This window comes from Scyliorhinus canicula, chromosome 7, assembly GCF_902713615.1.
Source record: "Scyliorhinus canicula chromosome 7, sScyCan1.1, whole genome shotgun sequence".
Taxonomy (NCBI): Eukaryota; Metazoa; Chordata; class Chondrichthyes; order Carcharhiniformes; family Scyliorhinidae; genus Scyliorhinus; species Scyliorhinus canicula.
The window spans coordinates 119,466,543-119,479,750 of record NC_052152.1 but is presented as its reverse complement, the minus strand read 5'-3'; the positions used below and the strand labels follow the sequence as shown (position 1 = coordinate 119,479,750).

At 47.7% G+C, this 13,208-nt stretch overlaps 1 protein-coding gene across 1 annotated transcript in view; it reads right to left on the bottom strand.

The window, feature by feature from the left end:
* The window catches only part of ptchd1 (patched domain containing 1), a 128,580-nt gene extending 115,763 nt beyond the window's left edge, over positions 1–12,817 (bottom strand). Inside the window, exon 1 of the mRNA XM_038802793.1 lies at positions 12,186–12,817. Coding sequence (XP_038658721.1) covers positions 12,186–12,536 — 351 coding nt within the window. The 5' untranslated portion in view covers positions 12,537–12,817. The remainder of the gene's footprint in view (positions 1–12,185) is intronic.
* Between the last annotated feature and the right edge of the window lie 391 nt (positions 12,818–13,208).

The following is a 13,208-nucleotide window of genomic DNA, read 5'->3' as shown; positions in this document are numbered from 1 at the left end:
ACTTGTAACTCTCAAGCGACCCAACTGAACCATCGCGTCTCATCTTCACATAAGCCTCCTTCTTCCTCTTGACAAGTGTTTCAACTGCTTTAGTAACCCATGGTTCCCTCACTCGACCACTTCCTTTCTGCCTAACAGGTACATACTTATCAAGAACACGCAGTAGCTGTTCCTTGAACATGCTCCACATTTCCATTGTGTCCATCCCCTGCAGTTTTCCTCTCCAGGCGATGCATCCTAAGTCTTGCCTCATCGCATCATAATTGCCTTTCCCCCAGCAATAACTCTTGCCCTGCGGTTTATACCTATCCCTTTCCATCGCTAAAGTAAACGTAATCGAATTGTGGTCACTATCACCAAAATGCTCACCTACCTCCAAATCTAACACCTGTCCTGGTTCATTACCCAGTACTAAATCCAATACGGCCTCGCCTCTTGTTGGCCTATCTACATACTGCATCAGGAAACCCTTCTGCACACATTGGACAAAAACGGATCCATCTAAAGTACTCGAACTATAGTGTTTCCAGTCAATATTTGGAAAGTTAAAGTCCCCCATAACAACTACCCTGTTATTTTCGCTCCTATCCAGAATCATCTTTGCAATCCTTTCCTCTACAACTCTGTAACTTTTCGGAGGCCTATAGAAAAGCCCTAACAGGGTGACCTCTCCTTTCCTGTTTCTTAACTCAGCCCATACTACCTCAATATTCGAGTCCTCATCAAATGTCCTCTCAGCCACCGTAATACTGTCCTTGACTAACAATGCCACCCCTCCCCCTCTTACCGCCTTCCCTGAACTTACTGAAATATCTAAACCCCGGCACCTGCAACAACCATTCCTCGCCCTGCTCTATCCATGTCTCCAAAATGGCCACAACATCGAAGTCCCAGGTACTAACCCATGCCGCAAGCTTACCCACCTTATTCCGGATGCTCCTGGCATTGAAGTAGACGCACTTTAGACCACCTTCCTTCCTGCCGGTACACTCCTGCAACTTTGAAACCTTACTCATGACCTCACTACTCTCAGCTTCGTGTGTACTGGAGCTACAATTCAGGTTCCCAATCCCCTGCTGAACTAGTTTAAACCCTCCCGAAGAGCGTTAGCAAACCTCCCCCCAAGGATATTAGTACCCCTCTGGTCCAGGTGTAGACCATCCCGTTTGTAGAGGTCCTACCTACCCCAGAATGAGCCCCAATTGTCCAGGAATCTGAAATCCTCCCTCCTGCACCATCCCTGCAGCCACGTGGTCAACTGCTCTCTCTCCCTATTCCTCGACTCGCTAGCACGTGGCACTGGTAACAACCCAGAGATAATAACTCTGTTTGTTCTAGCTCTAAGTTTCCACCCTAGCTCCCTGAATTCCTGCCTTACATCCCTATCCCTTTTCCTACTTATGTCTTTGGTACCTATGTGGACCATGACTTGGGGCTGCTCTCCCTCCCCCTTAAGGATCCCGAAAACACAATCTGAGACATCGCGGACCCTGGGAGGCAACACACCAACCGCGGGTCTCTCTCGTTCCCACAGAATCTCCTATCTATCCACCTAACTATGGAGTCTCCAATAACTAATGTTCTACTCCGTTCCCCCTTCCCTTCTGAGCAACAGGGACAGACTCTGTGCCAGAGAACTGTACCCCATGGCTGACCCCTGGTAAGTTCCCCCCCCCCAACAGTATCCAAAGTGGTATACCTGTTACTAAGGGGAACGACCACAGGGGATCCCTGTACTGACTGCTTACCCCCAGCCCCTCTCACCGTCACCCATCTATCTTTATTCTTTGGCGTAACTACCTCCCTGAAGCTTCTATCTATGACCCCCTCTGCCTCCCGAATGATCCGAAGTTCAACCAGCTCCAGCTCCAGTTCCCTAACACGATTTTTGAGGAGCTGGAGTTGGGTGCACTTCCCACAGATGAAATCAGCAGGGACACTGACGACGTCCCTCACCTCAAACATTCTGCAGAAAAGTGCAGAGGATACTGGTAGTCTGCAGTGGGATTTGGATAGGTTAAGTGAATGGGCTCGGGTCTGGCAGATGGAATACAATGTTGACAAATGTGAGGTTATCTATTTTGGTAGGAATAACAGCAAACGGGATTATTATTTAAACGATAAAATATTAAAGCATGCCGCTGTTCAGAGAGACTTGGGTGTGCTAGTGCATGAGTCACAGAAGGTTGGTTTACAAGTGCAACAGGTGATTAAGAAGGCAAATGGAATTTTGTCCTTCATTGATAGAGGGATGGAGTTTAAGACTAGGGAGGTTATGTTGCAATTGTATAGGGTGTTAGTGCGGCCACACCTGGAGTATTGTGTTCAGTTTTGGTCTCCTTACTTGAGAAAGGACGTACTGGTGCTGGAGGGTGTGCAGAGGAGATTCACTAGGTTAATCCCAGAGCTGAAGGGATTGGATTATGAGGAGGTTGAGTAGACTGGGACTGTACTCGTTGGAATTTAGAAGGATGAGGGGGGATCTTATAGAAACATTTAAAATTATGAAGGGGATAGGATAGATGTGGGCAGGTTGTTTCCACTGGCGGGTGAAAGCAGAACTAGGGGACATAGCCTCAAAATAAGGGGAAGTAGATTTAGGACTGAGTTTAGGAGGAACTTCTTAGAACATAGAACATAGAACAGTACAGCACAGAACAGGCCCTTCGGCCCTCGATGTTGTGCCGAGCAATGATCACCCTACTTTAAACCCACGTAACCCGTATACCCGTAACCCAACAATCCCCCCATTAACCTTACACTACGGGCAATTTAGCATGGCCAATCCACCTAACCCGCACATCTTTGGACTGTGGGAGGAAACCGGAGCACCCGGAGAAAACCCACGCACACACAGGGAGGACGTGCAGACTCCACACAGACAGTGACCCAGCCGGGAATCGAACCTGGGACCCTGGAGCTGTGAAGCATTGATGCTAACCACCATGCTACCGTGAGGCCCCTCACCCAAAGGGTTGTGAATCTATGGAATTTGTTATCCGGTGAAGCAGTTGAGGCTCCTTCATTAAATGTTTTTAAGGTAAAGGGCAGCAGGGTAGCATGGTGGTTAGCATAAATGCTTCACAGCTCCAGGGTCCCAGGTTCGATTCCCGGCTGGGTCACTGTCTGTGTGGAATCTGCACGTCCTCCCCCTGTGTGCGTGGGTTTCCTCCGGGTGCTCCGGTTTCCTCCCACAGTCCAAAGATGTGCGGGTTAGGTGGATTGGCCATGCTAAATTGCCCGTAGTGTCCTAATAAAAGTAAGGTTAAGGGGGGGTTGTTGGGTTACGGGTATAGGGTGGATATGTGGGTTTGAGTAGGGTGATCATGGCTCGGCACAACATTGAGGGCCGAAGGGCCTGTTCTGTGCTGTACTGTTCTATGTTCTAAAGATAGATAGTTTTTTGAAGAAAAAGGGATTAAGGGTTATGGTGTTCGGGCCGGAAAGTGGAGCTGAGTCCACAAAACATCAGCCATGATCTCATTGAATGGAGCAGGCTCGAGAGGTCAGATGGCCTACTCTTGCTCCTAGTTCTTATGTTCTTATAGGATTAAGTATTTGATGGGGTGAAGGGGTGTCTGATAGCAAGAGGTCATCTGATAGGTGCAGGGCATTTGATGGCATGGGTTTATGTGTGAGGATAATAATAATAATCGCTTCTTGTCACAAGTAGGCCCCTAATCACCACATTCCGGCGCCTGTTGGGGAGGCCGGTACAGGAATTGAACCTGCGCTGCTGGCCTTGTTCTGCATTACAAGCCAGCTGCTTAGCCCACTGTGCTAAACCAGCCCCTTTATATCTGATGTTATGAGTTGTAACTGATGGTGCGAGAAGTATTTGATGGGGTAATAATAATAATCTTTATTAGTGTCACAAGTAGGCTTTACATTAACACTGCAATGAAGTTACTGTGATAAGCCCCTAATTGCCACACTCCGGCTCCCGTTCAGGTACACCGAGGGAGAATCCAGAATGTTCAATTTACCTAACAATTTGATTAGGTAAATTAGGGGGCATCTTATGCTCTGGGGGGAATTTGATGTCATATCCAATACATAGTGGGTATTTGATTCTATGGGGGTATCTGATGGTATGGGGGTACCAGATGGGATGAAATATTATACATGAATATATGCTAAGCACTGCGCCACCATGCTGCCGAACATCCCCACTTCTGACCGTATTATGGAAGGTCATTGATGAAGCAGCTGAACATGGTCGGGCCTCGGACACCACCCTGAGGAACTCCTGCTGTGATGTCCTGGAACTGAGATGATTGACCTCCAACAACCACAACCATCTTCCTTTGTTGGGCTATCTGGTGGAGTGAGGGAAGTATTTGATGGTACAGGTTATAACTGAAAGGTTGAGGGTATTTAATAGTATGGAGGCATCTAATGGTACATGGGTATCTGATGGGGATATTTGATGCAATGAGGTATTTAATGCTCTAGCTGTATTTGATAGTAAAGGGTATCTGATGATGATGGGGGGTAATTGATATGAGTGGAAACTGGAGTGGGGGGTATTTGATGGATTGAGGATGGTATCTGTTGGGGTGAGCGGGTGTTGAATGGTATAGGGAGTATCTGATGAAGTAAGGGAGTATTTGATGGGACCTGGTATATCTAAGGTCAGGGATAATTTGATAGGGTGAGGGGATATTTGATTGTATAGGGGTTTTCTGATGGGATGAGAGCATATTTGATGGGGTGAGGTGTTTGATAGTGATGGGGCATCTGACGCTGTGGGGGTATTTGCTGGTATGACAGGTATATGATGGGGTGAGGGGTATTTACTGTATACGGGTATACAAAGAACAAAGAAAAGTACAGCTAAGGAACAGGCCCTTCGGCCCTCCAAGCCTGCAGCAACCATACTGCTTGTGTAAACTACAATCTTCTACACTTCCAGGGTCCGTATCCCTCTATTCCCATCCTATTCATGTATTTGTCAAGACGCCCATTAAACGTCACTATCGTCCCTGCTTCCAACACCTCCTCCGGCAGTGAGTTCCAGGCACCCACTACTTGTAAAAAACACGCCTTGTACATCTCCTCTAAACCTTGCCCCTCGCACCTTAAACCTATGCCCCCTAGTAATTGACCCCTCTACACTGGGAAAAAGCCTCTGACTACCCACTCTTTCTATGCCCCTCATAATTTTGCAGACCTCAACCTCCGTCGTTCCAGTGAGAACAAACCGAGTTTATTCAACCTCTCCTCATAGCTAATGCCCTCCATACCAGGCAACATCCTAGTAAATCTCTTCTGCAACCTCTCTAAAGCCTCCACATCCTTCTGGTAGTGTGGCGACCAGAATTGAACACTATACTCCAAGTGTGGCCTAGCTAAGGTTCTATACAGCTGCAACATCACGTGCCAATTTTATACTCAATGCTCCAGCCAATGAAGGCAAGCATGCCATCTGCCTTCTTGACTACCTTCTCCACCTGTGTTGCCACTTTCAGTGACCTGTGAACCTGTACACCTAGATCTCTCTGACTGTCAATACTCTTGAGGGTTCTACCATTCACTGTATATTCCCTACCTGTATTAGACCTTCCAAAATGCATTACCTCACATTTGTCCGGATTAAACTCCATCTGCCATCTCTCAGCCCAAGTCTCCAAATGATCTAAATCCTGCTGTATCCTCTGACAGTCCTCATCGCTATCCGCAATTCCACCAACCTTTGTGTCGTCCACAAACGTACGAATCAGACCAGTTACATTTTCCTCCAAATCATTTATATATACAACAGCGAAGATCCCAGCACTGATCCCTGCGGAACACCTAGTCACAGCCCGCCAATCAGAAAAGCACCCTTCCATTGCTACTCTCTGCCTTCTATGACCTAGCCAGTTCTGTATCCATCTTGCCAGCTCACCCAAGATCCCGTGTGACTTCACCTTTTGTACCAGTCTGCCATGAGGGACCTTGAAGGCCATATAGACAACATCCACTGCCCTACCTGCATCAATCATCTTTGTGACCTGCTTGAAAAACTCTATCAAGTTAATGAGACACGACCTCCCCTTCACAAAACTGTGCTGCCTCTCACTAATACGTCCACTTGCTTCCAAATGGGAGTAGATCCTGTCTCGAAGAATTCTCTCCAGTAATTTCCCTACCATTGACATAAGGCTCTGTAGTTCTGTAGTTCCCTGGATTATCCTTGCTACCCTTCTTAAACAAAGGAACAACATTGGCTATTCTCCAGTCCTCCAGGACATCACCTGCAGACAGTTAGGATCCAAAGATTTCTGTCAAGGCCTCAGCAATTTCCTCTCTTGCCTCCTTCAATATTCTGGAGTGGATCCCATCAGGCCCTGGGGACTTATCCACCTTAATATTTTTCAAGACGCCCAACACCTCGTCTTTTTGGATCTCAATGTGACCCAGGCTATCGAAACACCCGTCTCCGACTCAACATCCATCAATTCCTTCTCTTTGGTGAATACTAATGCAAAGTATTCATTTAGTACCTCGCCCATTTCCTCTGGCTCCACACACAGATTCCCTTCCCTGTCCTTCAGTGGGCCAACCCTTTCCCTGGCTACACTCTTGCTTTTTATGTACGTGTAAAAAGCCTTGGGATTTTTCTTAACCCTAGTTGCCAATGACATTTCGTGACCCCTTTTAGCCCTCGTGACTCCTTCCTTCAGTTCCTACTTTCCTTATATTCCACACAGGCTTCGTCTGTTCCCAGCCTTCTTGCCCTGAAAAATGCCTCCTTTTTGTTTTTGAGGCCTACAATATCTCTCATTATCCAAGGTTCCCGAAATGTGCCGTATTTATCCTTCTTCCTCACAGGAACATGTCGGTCCTGAATTCCTTTCAACTGACATTTGAAAGCCTCCCACATGTCAGATGTTGATTTACCCTCAAACATCCACCCCAATCTAAGTTTTTCATAGAAGTTACAGTGCAGAAGGAGGCCACTTGGCCCATCGAGTCTGCACCGGCTCTTGGAAAGAGCACCCTACCCGAGGTCAACACCTCCACCCTATCCCCATAACCCAGCAACCCCACCCAACATTAAAGGCAATTTTGGGCACTCAGGGCAATTTATCATGGCCAATCCACCTAACCCGCACATCTTTGGACTGTGGAAGGAAACCGGAGCACCCGGAGGAAACCCACGCACACAAGGGATGTGCAGACTCCGCACAGACAGTGACCCAAGCCGGAATCGAACCTGGGACCCTGGAGCTGTGAAGCAATTGTGCTATCCACAATGCTACCATGCTGCCCTCAGTTCTTCAGTTCCCGCCTAATATTGTTATAATTAGCCTTCCCCCAATTTAGCACATTCACCCCAGGACCACTCTTATCCTTGTCCACCAGCACTTTAAAACTTACTGAATTGTGGTCACTGTTCCCAAAATGCTCCCCTACTGAAACTTTTACCACCTGGCCGGGTTCATTCCACAATGCCAGGTCCAGTACAGCCCCTTCCCTAGTTGGACTATCTACATATTGTTTTAAGAAGCCCTCCTGGATGTTCCTTACAAACTCTGCCCACCCAAGCCCCGAGCACCAAGTGAGTCCCAGTCAATATTGGAGAAGTTATAGTCGCCAATCACAACAACCCTATTGCTTTTACTCCTTTTCAAAATCTGTCTACCCATCCGCTCTATGTCCCGCTGGTTGTTGGGAGGCCTGCAATAAACCCCCAACATTGTGAATCCCCAACATCTGATGGGGTCAGGAAGGTACTTTGAAGGGGTGAGGAGGCATTTGATGGTATGAGGGTGATTAGGGTATTTGATGATTTATGGGGCATTTGATGGAGTGAGGGGGTATTTGATGGAATGTTACATGCTACTTTGTCAGCCCAAGCCTGGATATTTTCCAGGTCTTACGACATATGGACATCAGTATCTGAGGAGTCGTGAATGGTGCTGAACAACAATTACTTCTCACCCCAATCAGATTCCTCCCACAGATTCCCCTCATATCAATTACCCTCATTTGATGGGGCTGGAGTGTATTTGATGTGAGGGGCATTTGATGCTGTGAGAGATATCTGATTGTGGTTAGAAGTAATTGTCGTTCTGGGGTTATCGGATGCCGATGGGATTATTTGATGGTGAGGGGTACCTGATAATATGTGGCAAAAGTGTTTTGATGGGCATATTTGATGCCACGATGTATATTCAATGGTATTTGGGGTTATTTATTGGGGTATCTGAGGGGGTAATTGAATAAAGGAGGGGGCACTTGAATAAAGGAGGGGGCACCTGATGGGGTGAGGGGAATTTGATGGTATGGAGATATTTGTTATGATGTATATATGATGAGATATTTAATGGGATTAGGGTGGTATCTGCTGGGGTATTTTGGTGGTATAGGGATAATGTATGGGGTCAGGGGGCAATTTGACAGGGTGAGAAGGTATTTGATGCTATGGGCATATTTGATGGGGTGAGATTGTAACAAATGTGGTGGGGAGGTATCTGATTATATGGGGCTGTCTGATGGTATGAAGGGTATTTGATAGGGACATTCGATAGGAATGGGAGTATTTGATGCATTGGGGATTGCTGATGGGGATGACCGTGCATTTAATGGTGAAGGGGGTATTTAATGAGGGTATCTGTCATAGAATCATTGAATGCCTACAGTGCAGAAGGACATTCGGCCCATCAAGTCTGCACCAACCCTCCGAAAGAGCACCCTAACCTAGGCCCAATCCCCCAGCCTGCCCTTGTAACCTTACCTAGGGCCAATGTTAGCATATCCAATTCACCTAACCTGCACATCTTTGGACTATGGGAGGAAACCGGAGAATCCGGAGGAAACCCACGCAGGCGCAGGAAAAACATGTAAACTTGACACGGTTGTCCCAGGTCGGAATCAAACTCGTGTCCCTGGCGCTGTAAGGCAGCAGTGCAAACCACTGTGCCGCCCTTTTGCCACCGTGCCGCCCTGTTGGGGTATTTGACGGTTATGGGGTATTTGATGGGGATGAGGGACATTTGATGTGGGATCAATGCCATAGGGAATCTGATTAGGGCACTGGATGTTGTTATGGGGTATTTAATGTAGCATAATGCAGCACGGTAGCATTGTGGATAGCACAATTGCTTCACAGCTCCAGGGTCCCAGGTTCGATTCCTGCTTGGGTTACTGTCTGTGCGGCTCTGCACATCCTCCCAGTGTGTGCGTGGACTTCCTCCGGGTGCTCCGGTTTCCTCCCACAGTCCAAAGATGATCAGGTTAGGTGGATTGGCCATGATAAATTGCCCTTAGTGTTGGGTGGGGTTACTAGGTTATGGGGATAGGGTGGAGGCGTTGACCTTGGGTAGGGTGCTCTTTCCAAGAGCCGGTGCAGACTCGATGGGCCGAATGGCCTCCATCTGCACTGTAAATTCTAAGATATTTGATAGGGGTAATTGATGGGGCTATTTGATTCCATAGGGTGTATTTGATGGGGTATTTGATGCTGAGGAGGTATATGGCTTGATGTGGTATCTGACAAGTGGTATCTGATGCTGAAGGGGTATTTGATGGTTATAGGGTAATTGGTGGGAATATTGACGGGTTATTTGATTGTTGGGGGGATATTTGACAGGGTATCGGAGGGGGAGCATTGGATATTTGATGTGTTATGTAATGGGATATTTCAGGTATCTGATGGGGTATTATGGGGTGCGATCGGATATTTAGTGGGCTGTAAGGTGGTAATGGGTACCTAATATGGTATTTGATGGGGTATTAAATGCAGTATCTGGGAACACGTAATGGGGCATGTAATGGAGTATGGGTATAACTAGGGATATGTAATGAGACATAATGGGGTTCTTTGGTATCTGATGACGGTATGCAATGGAGAGTATGATGGGTATGTAATGGGGTAAAGTGGTGCAATAGGGCATGTAATTGATAAACGGGTGTGATAGGATGTATAATAGGGTTTGGGAGTTCAATGGGTGTGAAGTAAGGCATGTAATGGGGTCTAATAGTGCGTATGATGTATATGTATTTGGGTAAAGAAGTATCATAAGTTGAGGTTGTAATAGAGTAGGCAATGGGTGAAATCAAATGTCATGCGAAAAGGGTGCAACAGAATGTGTAATGGACTTGTAATGGAGTAAAGGGTGCAATAGGTTATGTAATGGGGTACATAGTGGTACGTAATGAGAATGTAATGGGCTAAGGGGGAGTAATGGGGTAAAGGAATTTAAATGGGTTATGTAGTGGGGTAAGGGCCTAATGCGTATATAATGGGAGGAGTGTAATGATGTATGTAATGGGATAAATGGATGTAATATGGTGAGATGGGGTCAAGAAATGTAATAGGGCATGTCATGGAGTAAAGGTGTGTAATAGGTATGTAATGGGGTAAATGAACGTAATGCAATGGGATAAATGTGTATAATAGGGTGTTTAATAGGTTAAAGGAGTCTAATAGTGTGTATAATGGGGTAAGAGGGTTTAATAGAGCATGTAACGGCTGTGTAATGTATATGGAATGGTTTAGAAGGGTGTAATGGGGTAAAGGAGTGTAATAGGTTGTGTAATGGGGTAAGGATGTACAATAGGGTGTATGTAATGGGATATGCGAGTAATAGGGTATGCACTGGCAAAGGAGTATTCTACGTCATATGACGGGTAATGGCATATGGGTGTCTAATGGAGTAAAGGGGTATAACGGGGTATATAATGGGGTGAAGGGGTGTAACGGCTTATGTGATTCGGTAAAGGGGTACAATAGGGTCTGTAATGGTATAAAAGTGTAATTGGGTATGTAATGGGTAAAGGAGCATAATAGGGTATATAATGGGGTATTGGGTATGCAATGGGGTGTGTAATAGGGTTAGGGTGTCTAATGGGGCAAGAGGGTGTAATGAGGTTGGGGTGTAATGGGGTTAGAGGCTGTAGTGGGGTATGGAATGAGTTTGTAATGAGGTACAGATATGTAATGGGGTTGGGGTGTAATGGAGTATGTAATGGGTGTGACATGAGGTATGGGTGAGTAATGGTGTATGTAGTGGGTGGGTAATATGATTAGAGGGTGTAACAAGGTATGTAGTGGGTGGGTAATGGGTATGTAACGAGGTTAGGATGTGTAATGAAATATGTGGTAGGTGTGTAATGGGGTTGGGGTGTAATGGGGTATGTGGTAGATGTGTAATGGGTATGTAATAAAGTTAGGGTGTGTAATGAGTATGAATGAGGTATGTGGTGAGTGTGTAATGAGGTTAGGAGGTGTAATGGTGTATGTAGTGAGTTGCTAATGGGTATGTAATGAGGTTAGGTGGTGTAATGGGGTATGTAGTGGGTGAGTAATGGGTATGTAATGAGGTTAGGGTGTGTAATGAGTATGTGATGAGGTTGGGGTGTGTAATGAGGTAAGGTGGTGTAATGGGGTATGTAATGAGGTTAGGGTGTGTAGTAGGTGTGTAATGAGTATGTGATGAGGTTAGGGTGTATAATGAGATAAGGCGGTGTAATGGGGTATGTAATGAGGTATGTAATGAGGTTAGGGTGTGTAATGAGTATGTAATGAGGTACGTGGTGAGTGTGTAATGAGGTTAGGAGGTGTAATGGTGTACGTAGTGAGTGGATCATGGGTATGTAATGAGGTATATGGTAGCTATGTAATGAGGTAAGGTGGTGTAATGGGGTATGTAATGAGGTTAGGGTGTGTAATGGGGTATGTAATGAGGTTAGGGTGTGTAATGAGGTTAGGGTGTGTCTAGAGGTTAGGGTGTGTAATGAGGTTAGGGTGTGTCTAGAGGTTAGGGTGTGTCTAGAGGTTAGGGTGTGTCTAGAGGTTAGGGTGTGTCTAGAGGTTAGGGTGTGTCTAGAGGTTAGGGTGTGTAATGAGGTTAGGGTGTGTAATGAGGTTAGGGTGTGTAATGAGGTTAGGGTGTGTAATGAGGTTAGGTGGTGTAATGAGGTTAGGTGGTGTAATGAGGTTAGGTGGTGTAATGAGGTTAGGTGGTGTAATGGGGTATGTAATGAGGTTAGGGTGTGTAATGAGGTTAGGTGGTGTAATGGGATATGTAATGAGATTAGGGTGTGTAATGAGGTTAGGTGGTGTAATGAGGTTAGGTGGTGTAATGGGGTATGTAATGAGGTTAGGGTGTGTAATGAGGTTAGGGTGTGTAATGAGGTTAGGGTGTGTAATGGGGTATGCAGTGGGTGGGTAATGGTCGAGGTGCCGCTCTGACCTGCAGGATGAGGCGGGTTTGTTGCGGTTCCAGAAGGTTTCCGGAGCCGGAGCGGGTGATGAGGATCCGGCCATAGGGCCCCGGGCTCTGTAGGTGGGAGTAAAGCCGCTGTTTGGACTGGTTGACGGGGAACAGGCTGTTGACCAGACTCCGCTCGATCTTGGCCAGACTGTGTCTCGGTGCGAACAGATATTCCATATCGTCCTGGAGCCGGTAGCGACTGAAACTGGCCCCCAACAGGATGGAGAGCAGCACGGGAGCTGAGGCGAACAATACCGGGTGGTTGCCGATCAGGAGGCCCAGGCGGTAGAAGCCGCTCCGGAGGCCCCGGTGCAGCAGCTGCCGGAGCATGGTGCCAGGGTCCGGGCAGGCCCCCAGCCAGAGCCGGGCCTCAGAGCCCGGAGCCCGGCCTGGACTCCGAGTCCGAGCAGCCCGCCATTCGCCCTCCCGCCTCCCTCTCTCGGCGCGGCTTCGGCTGCAGGCCCGGCTCCCGGCAAGGCGGCGCTGTCGGTGGGGCGGGGAACGGGAGGTGGAGGCGGGACAGCCGGGGCCGGCCCCCGGGTCCCGCTACCTCCCTCCGACTAACTGAGGGACTGAGTGTGGAGGAGGGAGGGGAGGATGACAAGGGGTTGTGTGGGGTGGAGGGGAGGAATATGGGGGAAGGGACTGTGGCAGGGAGTTAAGAAGGTGTTGTGTGTGGGGATAGAGGAGTGGAGGAAGGGAGGGAGATAAGGGAGTGATGTTGAAAGAAGGGAAGCAGGAAGATGGAGGGGGAGGAGGCAGATGGGGGGAGGAGGCAGATGGGGGGAGGGAGGAAGATGAGGGGGGAGGAGGAAAGATGAGGAGGAAGATGGGGTTGGAGGAAGAAGTGAGGGGGGGGGGAAGGATGAAGAGGAAGGGGTGGGGGAAGGAGGAAGATGAAGGGGGGAGGAGGTAAAGATGAGTGGGGAGGAGGGAATGAGATGGGGGAGGGAGGAAGATGGAGGGGGGAGGAGAAGATGAGAGGGGGGAGGAGGAAGATGA